This window comes from Sturnus vulgaris, chromosome 1, assembly GCF_052056855.1.
Source record: "Sturnus vulgaris isolate bStuVul1 chromosome 1, bStuVul1.hap1, whole genome shotgun sequence".
Lineage (NCBI taxonomy): Eukaryota > Metazoa > Chordata > Aves > Passeriformes > Sturnidae > Sturnus > Sturnus vulgaris.
In genome coordinates this window covers 76,322,349-76,341,318 of record NC_142243.1, presented here as the reverse complement: position 1 = coordinate 76,341,318, position 18,970 = coordinate 76,322,349, and the positions used below count along the sequence as shown (strand labels likewise).

Genomic DNA, 18,970 nt, shown 5'->3' with positions numbered 1-18,970 from the left:
ATAGAAAACATCCACTCTTCTGAAGATACAGCAGAGGAGGGCGAGATGTTGCTATGGTTTGGAGGAGCAGACTACCAGGAAGCATAACTTTTTTTCATCTTTCTAAAGTAGCACTATGCTGTCATCAGCACATTTTATTATTTCTTTCCCTTTACATCATCTCTGGGGAAAAACAGCCTTAAAGTCAGAATGATGCTGTGGAGCAGCCAGCTGGTGTTTGAGTAAGAAGTGGTGCTTATCCATAGCAGAGAAGAAAGAAAATCTGTAGCAGAGGGTCTGTATCATCCAGTGGAGACCCAACTGTACCCTCCTGCTGCTCTGCAACATCATTTGTGCTGTTCTGTCCAGCAGTATTCCCTGAGCTCCAGCACTCATCAGCATCACCCATGGGCAGTTACCACGTGTGCTTGGAAAGAAGCTCTCCAAAGTAAAGATTATCTTACTTTTATCCATGCCAGCTGACATAGATTTTGTTTTTGTGCATGACCATCCCTCTTCTATAACAGTAATGCTTAAAAGAAAAAAAACTCTCTCAAATTATTCTTGGTTGGCCTTAATCCTTTTTTAGTTGAGATTCCCATGTCAAGTAGATAGACTTTAGGCAACTGCAAACTAAAAAGAATACAAGAAAAAACAAAAAACCACGATTTTTAAACTGTGACAGAGGACCTTTGAGGAAGTCTGGACAAAATAATATCTTTTTACATTATTTCAATTGTGCAAAACATTCATCCGATTTCTTTAAATAGAGGGAGTAATTCACAAAAGGAATTATCTCCTGCTGTTATCACACATAAAAAAAGAGTTGCCCTGCTTTAACAAATTGATAGTTATGCAAGAGCTTTCAACTCCTACTTTAAATCAGAAAAAAAATCTAGATTTTTCTTTAGTTAAAGGAAAATTCTGCTACAGAAAGTCTCTGAAACATAGAGGTGTTTGCAAAGAAAACAAAGAGCTCTACATTTTCAGTGAGAAACATCCAGACCTGAGGCATATGTAAATCCTATTGTGTAAGGTAAAATGGAATTTGGAAAATGGGTCTTTTTTATTTTTTTATGATATGAGAGCTCCTGACCTGTTATGGATGTGGAACTCAGTAGAATGCAAATTACTGCTACAATGTGGCAGAAAAAGATTTACGATTGCTGGCTCTGTGGGACTTGGAAGGAGATACTTGAGGAAATATGTGGAGAATTATTCTGTTTCTGTTGGTATACATGGATAAAAAGCACAGAAGTCAGGACCATGTTTCTGTTTTCCTGGATTTTGAAATGAAAGTGCATGAAAAGGGATTAATGAACCATTTCTGCTAACTCCTGAATTTGCAGCTGCAAAAATAATCATCCAAGTCCTTCCTGATTAATTTTTAATGAATGGCTATTGCTTGTGATCATTGTAGATAATTTCTAAACATTATGGAGAGGATTTACCATACAAACAAACAGAAATTAAACATAAGCTTCTTAGGCAAAGCTTTCATAGTTTTTAATAATGTAGTAAAGTATAGTGTAGCAGCATTAGCAAAACAGGCTCAGAGAACTAAGCATCAGTCAAGCAATAGTGTAAATCTAAATTCCATTAAAGTTACTGACTCATGGTTCAAAAGACCAACTGGAGAAAGTCCAGAGAACAGCAGTGAGAATGAGCAGAGGTACAGAAAACATGACCTGCAAGGAAAAATTGGATTAACTAAAGAAAAATGGTAATGAGGCATATAAAACCAATAGGCAAGTGTAATATGGCAACAAAGATTTAGGAAAACCACTTTGAGAATAAAATCCATGCCTAAGAATAGAGAGTCAACTGCAGCCAGCTGTCTGAATAATGGCTGGAGGGTTATGTATTGGGGATGATTTGTGTGCATAGAGAGAAGTAAAGGAGCTTAGGGCTCCTTCTTACTACATGGCTCCTCAGGGTTTAAGTGTCCAACCTCAAATAAACCAGTGAGAAGGGTATTGACATCTCCTATATAGAGGCATCAAAACATACACAGAACCTTGGAGGAGTGACTGATAACTTGTCAGTGCTTCTCTTTTCCCCTCTCTCAAGAGCTCTGCTGGGAACACTATCATGGGTCTGGGAAAGAGAGATAGAGTCTGCTCTTAGGCTACACTGCTCTCATTGTCAACTACAAGAAAATTTGTCTTCATTTTCACATTTGCTGCACTGTGCTCACATTCTTACAGGTTTTCCCAGATGGAATAATGAACAGCAATCATCCATGGGCAATACAGAAGTGGCAAGAGCTGCAATGAGCACCACTTTCATTGATCATCAAAGAGAACTCTACTTTTTTTTTTTTTTTCTATGTAGTAATCACCTATAAACATACCAACTGGCTGAAGTAATGAAAAGTTATATATTTGCTGTTTTGAGGTGAAGTTTGGACTCATCTTGCTTTTTTTTGTGCACTGCACACTGCCAGAGTATGAGTTATTCACACTACAATTATTTATATTTATATGAAAAAGGAGTTATTTAGTTGAAAAATATCACAAAGCATGTTTTGTACCCAATTCTATAGGACTGCTCACGTTTGGTCATTGAAATCTGTATTAATTACATCTGATCATGTCTTTGTAAAAAATTCAAAACAATGTTTCATTTTTATTTATATAAAGTATGAATCTAGGTATCATTTTATCAGTTCAGTGTTTATCTCAGCTCCAGTTTATTTCTCTCTGCCACATCCAGAATTTATCAACATGAGCAGGTTACGAAGAGCGTTTAGAATATCAACAATCTATCTTCAGCTTACTAAAACAAATACTTTAATGATCAGCAAACCTTGCAAAGCTTTAATTTTAGAAGCCTCACTGAATTCTAACTTGAAAATTTTCTCATTAAATTCTTCAGTACTTGTTTTGACTTTAAAGAAAATGTCAAAAATTTGAATACCCAGTATTAAGACACATTCTTTTTCAGGTGAGTGGAGCAGAAGATAAGAAAACCTGATGACAGGAGAAACTTGATTTGGAAGTGGCCAAATGTAATTTGACGTTACATCTTTTTAGTGAAAATGGGCCAAGAATAGTCACATGTTGCTACTTGCTTTTTATTCCTCTTCTTGCAGCTAAGTAGAAGGAGATGTTGATTTTTTTTTTTACATAGAAGTGGCAAGAGCTGCAATGAGTACCACTTTCATTGACCATGCAAGACAACGCTACATTTTTTTTTCTATGTAGTAATCACCTATAAACATGCCAACTGGCTAATGTAATGAAAAGTTATATATTTGCTGTGTTGAGGTACAGATACACCTTTGTACTCTCCAGTGCAACACACTGTTGGATCTTTATAGTAATAACGGGACGAGGCTGTGGGTATGGCTGTCTTAGAGCTATTATTTCAGTGCATCAGCTTCATTACAGGGTGAGACACAGAAGATGGGGAAAGCTCCCACCAAAACGACAGCCAAAATTCTCTTTGTTAAAAAGTCTTTCTAGAAGATTTTTAACCAATAGGATACTGTTAAAAGCTTACATGCATTTGCTTAAGCCAATTACTAGTTACACGTATATCTTGCATTTAAAAATGCTTGCCCGTTGTTAGCTTAAAAACAATGGATAAAGCTTCATTATTAAAGTTACATTTTCCTATTATTTTGCTTAACATATTTTCTAAGGCCTATCTCTACACAGCTTGAAAACACAGCCTTACTGCTTCTTGTCCTTGCATACTTGTATCCTTGCATTCTTCTATTCTGAGTTTTGCTTTCACACAGCTTCTGACAGTCTTCTACCTTTTCTATTTCCCACATCACACGGTCTGACAATAGTTGCAATGCTCAACTGTTTGAAGTTATTCTTGTTGTTAGCCAGGGGTTTGTTGCTCAGTTGGTTAAAGCATGATGCTGATAACATCAAGGCTGTGGATGTGATCCCTGTATGGGCCATTCACTTAAGAGTTGGACTCAATGATTCTTTGGGCCCTTCCAGCTCAGAGGATTCTGTGATTTTGTAATACATTTTACATTTTCCTTTCCCCCCAGCCCCTGTACTCTACATCTATTCCTGGAATAAGTATATGTATTCATCTGAGGTGGCACTCAGAACTAACTGAACAAAACCCCACTGCATATTTTGTTCGGGAATTAATTTTGAGACAGACTGACTCATTATTTAAACCATCTTTTCTGAGTCATAACCATTTATTCTGCCTGTCTTTAGAATCCATCTACTTTAGAAGAGAAAAAGAGAGCACTCAGTGCATTCAGCATGTGAGTGTACAGCCAGCAAAGAACAATAGTGTCTTTCTATTGCTTAACATGCAGCTTTTTGCTTTAGTTGCTGTTGCAGATGGCATGTCCTGGTCGATGGGTCTCCTGCCACTGTCCAGTGCAGCACAACCACAGTGGATCAGTTTCCCTTCTTTAAGAGGTGATGCCGGGGTTAGCTGATATGTCTGACTTCAGAAATATCTGCTAATGCCCCCATATATATATTTTATACACTAAGCTTACACCCTCTGAGACGCAATTTAAAGAAACACTAGCAAACAGGTATACTATACTACTTTTTCTGATCAGCTCAAAGTAATACAGTGACTAATTATGGGGATTTGGTGGCTGTTTTGGCTGAATCAGAATTTCAGAGTGTTAAAAAAAGAACTGTGATTTGCCAAAGCACTTCAAAGAAGAAGATGAAGAAGAAGAAGAAGAAAAGGAAGAAGAAGAAGAAGACAAAGAAGAAGAAGAAACAGGTTTGGTGTTTTTTTAATTTAATCTTTTAGAATAAAATTTACTAAATTTTACTCTGAAAGTTTTGAAGTGGGAAATGAAAACATATTTTAAAGCATTTTTTTGCTACAAAATATTTTTACTGGTACTTCTTTAGTTTTGTGGATATTTTTCACCAATTTCAGGTAGGATTTTTCAGTGAATAAAATATTTTATCAAAGGATATAAATCTATCCTGAATAATTTAATATACTTGTCCGTATTAATTGCATTTACAGTAGGAGAGTGTAGCAAGACTCTTTGTTGGGCAAACAACTCCAAAAATCCCTGGGAGCTACCGTGGTGGGCTGAGAGGGGTCTGCCATGTGCTGTTTTTAGTGTTGAATTTGCTAAAATAACTAACATCCTGATAGTGAGGCAGAGGTTTGGCACATAAGTTGCCAAGCTGGCCTGGAGACACATGGCTGGCAGTCAGTCACTCCATCTACACTATCAAAGTCCAGTCCACTTTCATTCTGTAGGTTCCTCTATCATATTCCTTCTTGGACTATGTGCATGATGTTCCCTCCTTTGAAGTGGAGATGCCTCCCAGGGACACTCCTCAATGTCGAGTGAAAGTAATCTGCCCACAAGCTTTGGTGTGGTGAGTTACATCCATCTCTGCTTAATAATTGTTCCTTTTTGCTAGCTTTAATATAATTGCTTTAATATATTTGCTTTTATATAGTGCACTATACTCTATTATGTACTAGTATATTATATACTATATTATACTCTAGTAGTTTCAGCTTTTATATTGGGTAGCAAAAAAATAAGATCTTTTGTCTAATCATTTTTCATAATAAATAATTAATTTTATATAAATATATCTGATTTTCGATCTTTAATCCTATGGGCCAAAGTTACTTAAGCTGTTGACAGAGATTGTGTCTAAGATTGGGTCCAGCTTCCCCCCATGCTCCTCTCTGAGAAGGAGCTTGGAAAGTAAGGAGATCCTTTCTGCACCTCATGACTCCATGGGAGGGCTCCTCTCATAAACTTTGAAGCTCCCACTTTATCTGTGACAAAGAGCTTATGAAGAATTGTATTAAATCACTTCCTGAACAAGTTAAGAAAACTCTTACCTTGACAAACAGAAGCTGAACTTCATATAAACAAAAGCTTCTATTTCATATGCAGAATTCCTGCTTTATGCCAAGAGAAGGTTTGAAGGGAGTAATTTCCACATTAGTTGAATTTGTGTGTTCTTTCCAAACCATCATCCACACAGTATTTACATAAAGTAGAATAGTTTCTTAGGGCACATAATTTCAGCTCATTTATTCTCTATTGCTTTGAAAAGTACAATGCTATGTTTGGCAAAAGTTTGTCTTGTTCACTGCAAATTGATGATTTTATAAAAAAGGGAATAATTATAGTCTTTGTCACTAAGGATGGATTACTGGCTTCTCAGTATTTGGCAAATTGAATAGAAACACACAGTTCAGAGTTTACTCTGTCTTTTTTGTTTTGTATGTCTTAGCCTAAAGGAAAGATGTCTGACATAAACAGACTTGGGATAATTATAACTAAGATAGAGAGGTATTTAACGAATTAGTAAAAATTTGGCCATTGATTTCAAAAGAGCTCCCACAACTGAGAAATGACAAAAAGTTCATACATTTATAACATATTTATCTTTTTTTTTTTTTTTTAATCTATTCAACAGAAGACACTGCGTTTCTAAAAATTATGCCATTAAAAAGTTTCGGTTTCATTACTTTTGGGAATAAAATAAAATAAAAAATGTCCATGTTTTTTTTTTTCTCCTTTACATTTTTTAGAATAAGCTTCCAAGACCCTGAGAAGAACTTGGGAACTGAATTGGTATTTCAGGAAAGGATATGATTCAAACGAAGGTTTAAAAGTAGAAGCTCTAACAAGTTCCAGAAAATGTCTCAGCCTGATAGGGAAACTCAGGTAGGATTAGACAAAGTGATGATCCCTGCTGTGTATGAAATAAGAGGAGAATGCAGAATTCTTGTAGGAATGTAGCAATGGTAGAGTAAGAAAGGCTGATGTCTCCATCCAGCCATAAGGTGCTAAGTCTGGCCACCACTTTTAATTGATTTAATTTGATTTCAAAACAGCAAATGAATGGAATGCAGACATGAAAAGGTAAAGGGTATTTATTGTCTGAATTAAAAGAAGCAATCTGAACAATAATCCAGGCTGAAGATAAGAAACCTACCATACAAACACTGGAGAACGTAGACCCCTTGGGCTAGAAAGCATAAAAGAAATTAATTAAAAAAAAAAAAGTTAAACTGGAATATTAATGAGAATTTGCTAGCATTATAAAAGCAGTAGTTTTTTTCAAGAAATTTGTTTCAAAGTATAGCTTGTTGATTGTATCTGCCATTGACCTCAGCAGTTTTGGCTTGGAAACTGTGTAAGATAGAAAATGCCATATGATGCAGCCAATAAAAATCTGTACAGAGCTAAGCCTCTCATGAAGACCTTTTCCTTAAATAGCTTGTCTTTTAAAATTGAATTTGGTCACTAGACCCAGAAAATGCTCTGAATTCATAGGAATAGTGAAAACTGCACCACAGTGATTATTTTGTGAGACTAGGTACAATATAAATTTACCATTTAGGTCAAGATTGAGGCCAGGCAAAGATTACTTTTCCATACAATACTCAATCCACTCTGAGATGACAATTGTTCTTTGAGGAATAGATTGTATTTTTCCTGGTGTCCATAACAGTGGTGTTCCATGCTCATTTGAGTCCTTCAGACAAATATATCAAACACATGGGATGAAATCCTGTGATTAAGAGGGATGGACTGCTGATTCTGCAGATACTTGATCTGCAGACAGCAACAGATTCTTTAGAAATCACATACTTTTAAACAAACTTTCCTTCATGCCACTGACTTTCTAAAAGCATTAAAAAGGCTTCAGCTTGTTATTTTCATTAATTCTACGGCACTATGTATGGAAAATTGTCTCTGGGGAGGAAGTGCAAGACATAAAGAAAATAATATATATATATTATATCATATTATATTATATTATATCATATTATATTATATTATATTATATTATATTATATTATATTATGTTATGTTATGTTATGTTATGTTATGTTATGTTATGTTATGTTATGTTATGTTATGTTATGTTATATTATATTATATTATATTATATTATATTATATTATATTATAATATTTATTATATTATTCAGCTGAAAAGAAACATCATTGGCCTTTAAATTGCTTGCTTGTTTAATACAAAGTACTTAGGCACTGTCATATGGCAAGTAATGGGAGCACATTGCCATATCTGATTGTTAAAACAGACCTGTAATACTTCATTCTTGTTTCTCTTTTCTATCCTATAAATTAGATGAAATGCAAAGACAAGTATTCCATGACCCTGAGACAGAAAACTACTCTCTTCTGTCTCAAAGTGATTTTAATCAGTTTAATGCAGAAAATCACTTGCTTGAATTTTAGTGACCTTGCTAACTATCATTTGTGTCGATTTTATACTAGGAGAGGTAGGAAAAAACGTGATAAACCTCACAAAGAGCTTGTTATAATTGGTTGCTGAAAATCCTTTTCATACCAATAGCTAACCATACAGAGAGGGGCTTGTACGAGCTATGTTTAAACAAAAATCTTTCAGGATTTAGCAGTGCCTGTGCTTCCCAATAGATGAAAGTCACACATATATTCACACTCAGAAAACTTGATGGGGACGGTTATGCTCTTTCCTTCAGTAGCTTCTCAGCTGAGGTTAGGTCTGCTTTCCTTCTCTGTCTCCTTTCCATTGCTTCTTTGTGGGTTTCACAGGGCAACTCAGCTGCTCTATCAGCTGTAAGAATGTCTCATTATAATCTGAAGTAAACAAAGGTGCTCCATTTTGCTGGAGAGTTGTCATAAGGAAACTATGGTTTTGTTTAAGGCAGAGTTGCGACTTTCTCATTCTTTATACTTCTGGCCATGATGTGGCATAACTGAATTAGTCTGTCACTAAGCATGTGCTAAATCATATACGTTTAGTAGCACAAATAAGCTGATTCACTCCTCTGTTTTACTCTATACTCCTTCTGTCTCAACAAGTGTTTTCTAAAATTATAAAGAAAACCTCCTCCAAGGCAAAGCAAAAAGATGCTTGTTTGATGTCGTTCAAAGAAGCTCTGAATTTCATTTATTAAAGAAAGGAGAATGAAACAGAATTATTTAGGAAAACACACAATATTATTTAATTATTCCTTGTCTATCTGAGTCAGTCCGAAGACAAGTCTATATTTGTCTATCTGAAGACAATCAGAAAAAAACACACTGTAGGATTTGTTCTTAAAATAACTTGCTAAAGAAGTTCTATTTAATGCTATCAGCAATGATTGCTGGAAACTGTTGCCTTTCTGTGAAAAAAATCTGAATCAGTCAGTTCTTCCCAGGATGTAGTTATCTACCATGTAAATTTTGAGTGAGCTAATAAAAGCTCCCAGGGTGATGAAAAATAATTTTGGTTGCTTGGGCATTTTTTAAAAGTTTCTTAATTTTCTGTGATTTTCTTTACCTGCTTAATTTTTTAACATTTTTAGGATTTGGGGGTTTTTTTAGTTTGTTTGGGGTTTTTTGTTTGTTTGGTTTGGTTTTCTTTTGGTTTTTTTTTTTTTTTTTTTTTGTTTTGTTTTGTTTTGTTTTTGTTGTTGTTGTTGTTGTTATTGTTGTTGTTCTTTTTTGTTGTTGTTATCTGCAGCAATTCACATTATCCTAAGGTGTCGCGTGCTGGCATATTGATATATGCTTGTCCAGCCTAAGAGTCCTTGGAGGGATTTTAGCTTTGTTTTCTGTTTTCATTTACTGGAAAGGAAATGCAAGATGCATTTAAATTGGCTTTGTTCCCCTTGCATCCCATGTTTACAATTCTCTACCTCATTCTTGCAAATGTGAGGAAGAAATCTCATCTCTGCTGTTCACAGTGCCACAGTAATATTCACTCTGGAGTAAGGGACTAACTGAATGAGTCTGCCCAAAAGCCATTTGACATCCTGGTTTATACAGCTGAAGAGACTCCCTTTTCCTCATTGAAAAATCTGACATATGGCATGTGAGGATCCTTTGGTACTTAGTTTCTCCCTGTTTAACTCTCAAAGGTTTCAAACAATCCTCTAATCTCTCAATTAAAGAGTTAGCTTCAACAAAATCGTTCTACTATACAAAGAAAGATAAAATATTACTAATACATCAAAGAATTTCAGTCCAGCTTGAGAGCTCTGGGGCTTTTCTTGGTCACTTCTCAAAGGTAATATATTTCACCCACAGTCCTGTAGACTGCTGCTGAGCCCTTATCAATCTTTAACTCACTCTTGGGATTTAGATTGCCACCAGTCCCATCTTGTCTGTTAAAGTAAAAGCATCTCCTAGTCCAGGTTGATTTCTCAGCCATCAAGGTGATTCAAATGTTACTCTTCTACCACGTCTACCTTCTCTCCCTTCTGTTGTTTTTCTTAACAACCATCGAGTGTGGAGTTTTGAACACTGTGAAGACACGAGCTACTCTATTTAATTTATTGCACTGCTGACATATATACATTCAACTTTTCATTGTCATGAGAGTCTGTAATGGCATAAAGTCATCAGCTTCTGTCACAGGAAGCCACAAAATATGTATGCCATGAGTAGAGAAGAAAATTATTTATAGGGCGTACTTTCTCCTGAAAAGTGAAGAAAGGAGACTCTTCCTGAGTTTATGAAAAATAACCTTTCACTGAGAGCTAGAAGTTCTCAGTAATGGCCCAGATCAACTCTGCTATTCAACACCAGGAATTGGTTCATGCCCCTGAATTTTAGAGGAAGATTTTTCTAAAAGAGCTTTGAAAAGAAAATATTTCTGCTTTCCAGTGGGTCAGCTTCATTATCAATATAATTTTGTAACTCAGACTTTTTAAAGTACCAGACAACTTCAAAGGAGGAACAGCAGTTGTCACTAGATGAAAGGGGGTATTCTTCTCACCATATGCTGATGATTGTTGTAAAGAGGTTATCAGGAAATCAAATGACTGCGGACACACTGCAACACTTCAGAAGTCTAGACATTTTGTACTCTCCCCTTCTGTGCCCAGTTCTCAGAGAAAACTATGACAATTTTGGATTGTGTCAGTGACGATGCACTGACCTCAGGGAATTACTCTCAGGGTTGTCCTTTCATCTAGTCTTATCCTGACACCACTGCTGGCTGACTCACTCACTTGTCACACCACTTGGTGCACCTGCTTTATGTCTTACACCAGATTATGACTCTGGGATTTCTAGTTTCTTCAAAGAACTCCTATAGTGGAAAACAATTCACAAGCAGCTTAAGGACTCCCTGCAGACTCTGTCCAGGACTGCTTCACTATCTCTGGTAAGAAACAGAGTGCTTAGAAGACCTACCAAAATGAATGGAAACCATGAAAATCCACCGTGCAGATATCGAATATAAATCTATCTACCTATATATGTATATATATGCAAGATTTTGTGCAGAACATTCAGTAAGGGTTAAAATAATCTGGTTTTTGGCAACAGTATGTATGTATGTATGTAAGTCCCTTCAGACATAAATTATGCATCTTGATAGTGCCCACTAAGTACACATCTCTTCCTTCCTGTAAAGCTACTAAAGAAATGATGGCATGGTAATGTCTGACTTTTCCACTGGAATAAAAACAATCACTCTCAGAGGTGAGTGGACTGGAAGAAAAAACTCAAGCCGGTTAGTAGCTTTCCATTGCACACTAATTTTTGGTTATACCCCCACTCAGAGGACTCTTCTGAGAAACTGAAGTGATTTGACATCATACAAAACAGCTGCTTTTTCCCCACAATGCAACATTGGGCTCTCTTTAGACAATGATCTGTCAGTTTTTCTGCTGTGGCTCTCTACTTCTCATTCAACTATAATGAGACATACCATTTTTCACGGTTAGACAGCTGGACTGACTAGATCGTTTTCTGGTAGAATAAAATGTTACTGCATTTCTCACACAGGTGAAAACTGAATATCATTATGACAGAAAAGTGAAGATGATAAACCAGAAAAGTGAAAATCTTTTTAAACTCCATAACATAAAATTATCTCATGATCTAACGTAAGAGAAAGAATTGTAGTGCTGAAAACAGCCCTATCAGGTGCATCTAGGCAGTGAAGAAGTGTGTGTAGATGCTAGAAGATGCTACTTCTGCTATATTTATGTTCAAAAGTCATGAGCAAAAGAAAAGGCCAAGTTAACAGCTCTTTTTAAAAAATCATAAATCATTAAAATAATGACTTATTTATTAAAAAAATCAGTGTTATTGTTTTTTTGTTTGCTCATCTGGATTAATGGCATTATTTATTTTGTACTTAAATCCAGATGTTGCTGCATGTTCTTTTGAGAGAAATTTGGAGACGGATATTAACACCAAGGAGATTGTGGAGACACTTGGACAAAGGGCTTCAGATGAGTCTGAACAGACAAGCACCTAAATCTACAAGCAAGAAAAAGAAAATTGATTATTTGTGAGAAATGGGATGAGGGAGAAAAAAACAAGGATGGTGATTCCTGCATTGACTACAAATTAATAATATCCATGATCACAATGCTGATCACCTAAAATAGCAATGAGATCAGATTTAAACAGCTTAGTGTTTAAAGTCTCTCTGCTTCTCATGTCATTTTAATGAAAAACATTCCACTTCTGCACATTTACAGCATTTTTAAGTAAGTGCAAATGTATCATTTGCCAGAAAGATCAACATTTATGTGCTTTCATCTCCAGATTGACTATTCTTGTATTATTCCAGTTCTCCTATTCTTGTAACTAGCAGATATGAGGAAAAGAGGCAAGCTACTGAGACTCCTGCCCTCAACACAGAAGTCCCTTGATTTAAAAATTCCTTGCACTTTAAAAGAGTAAGATTACGAGGCAATCAGTGCCCCAAAATAAAATGCTAGGTGAAAATGTATTAGACCTGTTTCCCACTTTTCAGTGTTTTTATTTGCATATGGTCCCAAAAGATAGTGATCAAAATCCTGAATACTGGGAAACAATGGAGTCTGGGAATGATTTTTTTTTTTTATATCTCCAACACTAACAGGGATGTTAATACAAAATGCATCACCCAGGGATTTTCAGAGTGTAGTAAGTTGAGGGGGTGAATGGTGGACAGACTAAGGAACAGAGATTTGATCCAGAGGGATGTTGCAAGAGGAAAAGAAAACTAGTGGTCAAAAAATGCGAACAAACAAGTGTCCCCATAGCTCAGAGGCTAATTTAGTGAACTAGAAAGAATCAAAGAAATGCTTCTTCCAAATACATCTGTGGATAGGAGGTAGAAGGACATTGCATTATTTTAATCATTTTTGGTGAATATTTTGAGTGTTAGGTAGAATTCGCTGCTGCTGTAACATAGAGAGATAATGCAGACTAAAACTTCAGAGAAGCTTCCAAAGTTTAATTGCCTGGCTCTTTTTTTTTTTTTTTTTTTTAATTTTACAATTAGCAATCTAAAATACACTACAGTTTTTACTGTAGACTTGAGTTTTCGAATGCATAGAAAAACTGGATCTGAGCACATGTAACCAAACTCCTCTGTGAATTATGCTTGTGCATGTAAATGCAGCATCATCCTTTGTACAGTACCAGCATACTCACACAATGCCAAGGGACTGATTAAATGCTAATAATCTGCTTCTTTGGTTCCTCCTTCTACCCAGCTTCCCACAGCCATTCACTTCTCTATTTGGACTTACAGATGCTGAAGTGCTAAATATTATCTCTGTGCTTGGGTAATGTGGTCATAGGATTTAAAGAGATCCCATACAGTGTACATTTGAGCAGGAAAGGGCCTAGGCAAACTCCCTCTACCTTTCTTTTTCTCCCATAGTGGACCTGTACAGCCTGCTCATGTCTCTGCTAGTCTTCTTGTATCACTTTTGGGATTGCTCATTAATTTCAGTGAATGCTTTTTTCTGACATTCAAATTCAACTGCCAGAGGATATCACATCTCTCAAAAATATTGGGAGGTGGAGATGACTGTAACCCTGTCAGGAAGGTGGGTGTCGAAGAGTATCTGCAAACAGAGCATAGAACATGGAGGAGTTATATTAAAGGGGAGGCTTTGCTCAAATCTTTGTTGATGGTTTATTTCTCTCAAGAGCTGGAGCTCATATTAGTATATCACTGTTAATCAGTTTCTAGTTTTCTGCAACCATGGCTGGTTTTCTATGGGGCTGAAAAGCTTGCAAGCCACCACTTTTAAAAGAAATACTGTCTCAGCTTTAGTTTTTAAAATTTAAGAAATATTTAGGCAATATCTGTTATGCAATTCTCCTATCGTCTTTGAAATAGATAATTGAAATATTAACATGTCTTCAGGTATGAAAGAGCTAGGATACTTTGAACAATTTTAGCATTATGTAGTTTATTTCTTATTAAATGTGAGGCTGAGACATGCATCCATCTTTTACCATGGAAGCAATTAGATGTACATACTTCTCTTATTTAAAAAAAAATGCTCGTGTAGCTTGTTTTACCTTTTACTTAAAGCAGGCTCTTCAATGCTTCAAATAAGTTACTAAACTACCTTAAGTCTGCTGCTTCCAGTCATGAAACCTCATCCCACAAATATGAGTGGTGAGCACTAAAACAAATGTGCCCCAAGAATGCAGAACATGAGCAAAAATTTGGAGGGGAGTGGTGGCTGTGGGTGGGGGAAAAAGGGGCTTTTCTTTCCATTGTTATAACCAATGTTGCATTTTTATGACATATTTGGCGAAAAATCAAAGATGGAGCATCATCTGGATAGCTTCTGGGAGAAGAGAGAAAGTTAAAAGATAAATGGGGAAGAGAATGGAGATAATGTGCAGAGAAAGGGAGGAGCCAGGAGGGGAATAGACAGAGAGATAATTGGAACAAATGGGACAGTACTCCCTGGAGGAAGCTTCTCTCTATTCTTGCCAGGCTCACCTGATCTAGGTATACCTGAGCAGGTGAGGGGAGAGATCTCAGTGTTGTGGGCACTTCCAGCATGGAGACATTTGTGAAAGAAGAGATGTTGAGCGGCTACCCCCCGAGATAACTTGGAGATTACACATTTCTGGATGCAGGTGTAGAAAAGATAGGTTATCTAGGGAGAGGATATCCCACATCAGGCTTTATATAATTTTTCTGTAGCTTTGTTCTTTAAGGGTTGGGTTTGCACATCCTGTCTGTGGCAGGAGTTAGTGAATACTGTATAGTGACCTGAGGATCAGTAACTAGATAAAAATCATTTTGAATTCTGGCTTGCATTATGTCTTGACAGGCAAGAAAATCTCACACTTTAAGCAGCAATCTATTTAATTTCAAGCATGCTGCTGGTAAATTATGTATTCCAAACGGATAAATGTGGGATTTCCTGTGCCTCAAGCAATTTTGTTTGCCTTGGTGGTTTATGTTTCAGCCTTATGAAGCAATCCACCTGAAGAAGGACCCGAAAAAATTGACTGAGGCTTTTCTTCCAATATAGGTGTTCACAACCATAAGTCTACAGCAAATCCAAATGTGGCAGTAAAATCACACTTCATCCTGATGCTTAGATGTTAAATACAGATGTGTTTCTACATGCATTCTGCCATCCTGTACCTCTTTATTAGTGTTTCACTTAAAAACCAGCTAATGCACAGAAGATGAAAACATTTTGCGACATCATAGGAAACAGACTTTTGCATCAGATACAGACCCCACCAGAGTCTTCCTGATAGTTATCTGGAAATGTTCTTTCAAACAATTTCTTTGCAAACATTGCTCTCGGGTGTAGTGACTGACTTTGCTATGGGCTTTAAAATCCATTTGTGTTTTAGGCTTTGTTCAACCTACTTGTATTTCAATCCTCAGTTGCAATGTTTGAAGATGTAACAGCAAAACAACTTTTGCCCTTTTGTCTCTTCATGTTACTTTGACATTCTTTTCTTCCTCATTATCAAGGGCTTTTCCTGACAAACTGCACACAAGCTGACTTTCAGCTCATGCCCAGAAAGCCTGGGGATATCCCTGTTCTTAAAGGTCTTGTGGGCCATATGGACTTCTAGGAGATTTATTGATGCTTCTGTGTCATTATCATTGTATGAGCTCTATTTCTTACTGATTCCAACTTTGTCTCCTGCTGGTTTCCTTCACACTGAATGTTATTTTTCTGCCCAATATCTTAATTCTTGACGGTGACAGGGCTTCTGCAATCAACTCCATCATCTTTTCCTTCTCAATAATAAGATTACTAAGAAGTGTTTTACCTGGAAAAAAATTCTTTATTTAGGACATTTATTAAGCCATTTGTGACTTTGGAGCATGTTGGTTCTGGTCCTTATCCTGCCTCCATGTCTTAAAAATTATAAGAATCCTATTAGAGAGTATAATACAACCTTGCAATACATCTTGGAAATGGACAGCTAAGGCATGGAAAAGTAGCAAGGCAAAGGGGACCTGGGAGAGAGAACCAAGAGAAAATGTGTATTCTTTTGCTTCCCTTTCCTGTTCTTATTTTGCCACACATACAAGGCAGAACAGGCTTGTGCCACAAAAGGAGCAAGAGTAAATCAGAATCTGAAAAATAAAATCTATCACTTCAGCTGCAAGAATTCTGTAAGATTGCCAATACAGTTCTGAAAGTTTTGCTAATTGAAAATCAGTACTGAAGCATTGTTCTGAGAAGCTAAAGAAGAGAAGCAAATCTCTGGTAGCTTGTCTGCTTTCCTGTAGCCACTGGTAAGTTGTGCTGCATCTGAACCGGTGCGATGTTTCACAGAGGCTCAGAATCAGCAGCCCCTCCACTTTCTGCAGCTCCTGAGTCCCATTGGCTGGAAAGATAAGCAGAGGCGGAGAGTGCCCTGAATATTTTTCTCTTCCACACAGGGTAAAACAGGCAGCCAGCATGCACTGCCTGACAGCAAGACTAGTGCTCGCAGTTTGAAAATAGTTCCTGCTCTGCAGCAGTCACTTGGGCATTTTATGATCGCATCTCTTTAATGGAAAGCACCAAAAAAGCCTTGCAGCATCTCAGTGAACTAAACAGGAACTGACCATATGGGAGAATTTGATGCAAACATAGAGATTATTGGGACTCTGTGACACAGATCACCAAGGTAAATGTGATGATCAGAGACTGTGTCTGTAAGGGTGTAAGCCAGTTTTTCTGAATCTGAAATCTTATTTTTTCACAGTAGTGAAAGTGTTCTGAACTGCTGCCTACCTCGGTCCTAGCTTATTTTTCTTTTTTTTTTACAAGCTGAAAAGTCAAAGAAGGTTTTCAGAGGAATGCAAAAGGAACAGGAGTTTTAAAAGCAGGAAGCTGAAAGGAATCACCGTAAGATGAATTTCACTCAGCATCGTGGGACATTCCAGCCTCTCCATTTCTGGAACCACAGCTACAGACTGCACGGAGGAGCCAGTGAGCCCAATGCAAAGGTCCACTCCTCAGGAGGCTGCTACGAGCAACTCTTTGTATCCCCTGAAGTGTTTGTGACTCTGGGCATCATCAGCCTGCTGGAGAACGTCTTGGTCATTGTGGCTATAGCCAAGAACAAGAACCTCCATTCACCCATGTACTTCTTCATCTGTAGCTTGGCAGTGGCTGACATGCTAGTGAGTGTGTCTAATGGATCAGAAACCATTGTCATCACGCTGCTAAACAATACAGACACAGATGCACAGAGCTTTACCATAAACATTGACAATGTCATCGACTCAGTCATTTGCAGTTCCTTGCTTGCATCAATTTGCAGCCTTCTCTCAATAGCAGTGGACAGGTACTTTACTATCTTTTATGCCCTCCAGTATCATAATATCATGACAGTGAAGCGTGTAGGGGTTATCATCACATGCATCTGGGCTGCTTGCACAGTCTCGGGCATTTTGTTCATCATTTACTCTGACAGCAGTGTTGTCATCATCTGCCTAATCAGCATGTTCTTCACTATGCTCATTCTCATGGCATCCCTCTATGTCCACATGTTTATGATGGCTCGTATGCACATAAAAAAGATTGCTGTTCTTCCAGGGACTGGCCCTGTTCGCCAAGGGGCCAACATGAAAGGGGCCATCACTCTCACCATCCTGATTGGAGTTTTTGTTGTGTGCTGGGCTCCATTTTTCCTACACCTGATTTTCTACATCTCCTGCCCCTACAACCCTTACTGTGTGTGCTTCATGTCACACTTTAACTTCTATCTCATCCTTATCATGTGCAATTCCATCATTGATCCACTTATCTATGCATTCCGGAGTCAGGAGCTCAGGAAAACATTCAAGGAGATTATATGCTGCTGTAGCCTGAGAGGGCTTTGTGATTTCCCTGGCAAATATTAAACCGAATGGATGGATATGTTACTGTGTACACAACAGGTAGCACAGATTTTCAAGCCTTCGATCCTCTTTCTCAGCAGAGTTTCGTTTAATCTTTAAGAGAGAGCACGTCTTTCTGTCTCCACCCCCCCCTCCGTTCTTGTGTCCCATTCACATGGAATTCATATTTCTGTATAATGTTTATGATGTCTATAGTTTGTAATTTATTTGGCTGGAAAGGGCAGTAGCACTTCATAATAGTTTGTAAGCAAGCACATAAATGTAATGATGAATGTGAAACAGTAACAAACATGAGCAGCTATATATTCCAACTGCTGACAAAATAAATATCTTGCCTGACTTACAGTACATATTGGCTGATATTGTTCTTTATTTTGTTGAAGTAATTACAGCTATCCACTACATTATATTCAGCTAAGAATAGAGCATATGCCTCTACATTAGTGGATTAAAGGTTCTCTGGAATTAGAAAGCAGATTTTTCAGGAAGGCTAGTGAAACTAACAAATTGTATTTATTCATTTTGAACTATTTTTGTTTTGCTTCACAGCAGGAATTCTGGTTTTTGTTACAGTTATTGCCCACAAGAAGATTTTTCAAACACTTGCTCCACAGCCAGTTGAATGCTTGGGCTTTGGGCTGGGTTTGTTTTCAAGATGAAGATTGCTGTATGTCTGAGAGTACCTTTTTGCAAAATTTCAATTGCTCCCTGGAGCATCAGGTAGTCCTGGATATATCTGCTAGACTGGCATCCAGGTAGACTAGCTCCCTCCATTCAGCCATGAAACAGGTACAATATTAACTTTGACAGTTCCAGCAGCAGTTTAAAAATTCACTGAGAGATTTACCTGGGGAAAATAAAGAGGGAAGTTCAATTGGAACATTCAGTCCTTGTTCTGAGGTGCTGTGGGGAATAAGGACTCTGTGC

The 18,970-nt window shown here is 37.2% G+C and overlaps 1 protein-coding gene across 3 annotated transcripts; it reads left to right on the top strand.

Annotated features, from left to right (window-relative positions):
* Window positions 1–4,200: 4,200 nt before the first annotated feature.
* On the top strand, window positions 4,201–18,391 carry MC4R (melanocortin 4 receptor). Of its 3 annotated transcripts, XM_088170504.1 has the most exons (4): window positions 4,201–4,701; window positions 5,200–5,321; window positions 6,502–6,637; window positions 16,968–18,391. In XM_088170504.1, the coding sequence occupies exon 4, from the start codon at window positions 17,051–17,053 to the stop codon at window positions 18,044–18,046; it is 996 nt and encodes a 331-aa protein (XP_088026630.1). In that variant the 5' UTR covers window positions 4,201–4,701; window positions 5,200–5,321; window positions 6,502–6,637; window positions 16,968–17,050; the 3' UTR covers window positions 18,047–18,391. The 3 variants fall into 3 exon arrangements, with proteins under 3 accessions (XP_088026630.1, XP_088026632.1, XP_014727887.1); XM_088170506.1 differs by lacking the exon at window positions 6,502–6,637; XM_014872401.2 differs by lacking the exons at window positions 4,201–4,701; window positions 5,200–5,321; window positions 6,502–6,637 and adding an exon at window positions 16,577–16,824.
* The last annotated feature ends 579 nt before the right edge of the window (window positions 18,392–18,970 follow it).

What these genes read in the sequence shown, in the direction of transcription:
- MC4R (XM_088170506.1), top strand. Translation starts at nt 17,051, where the DNA reads ATGAATTTCACTCAGCATCGTGGGACATTCCAGCCTCTCCATTTCTGG.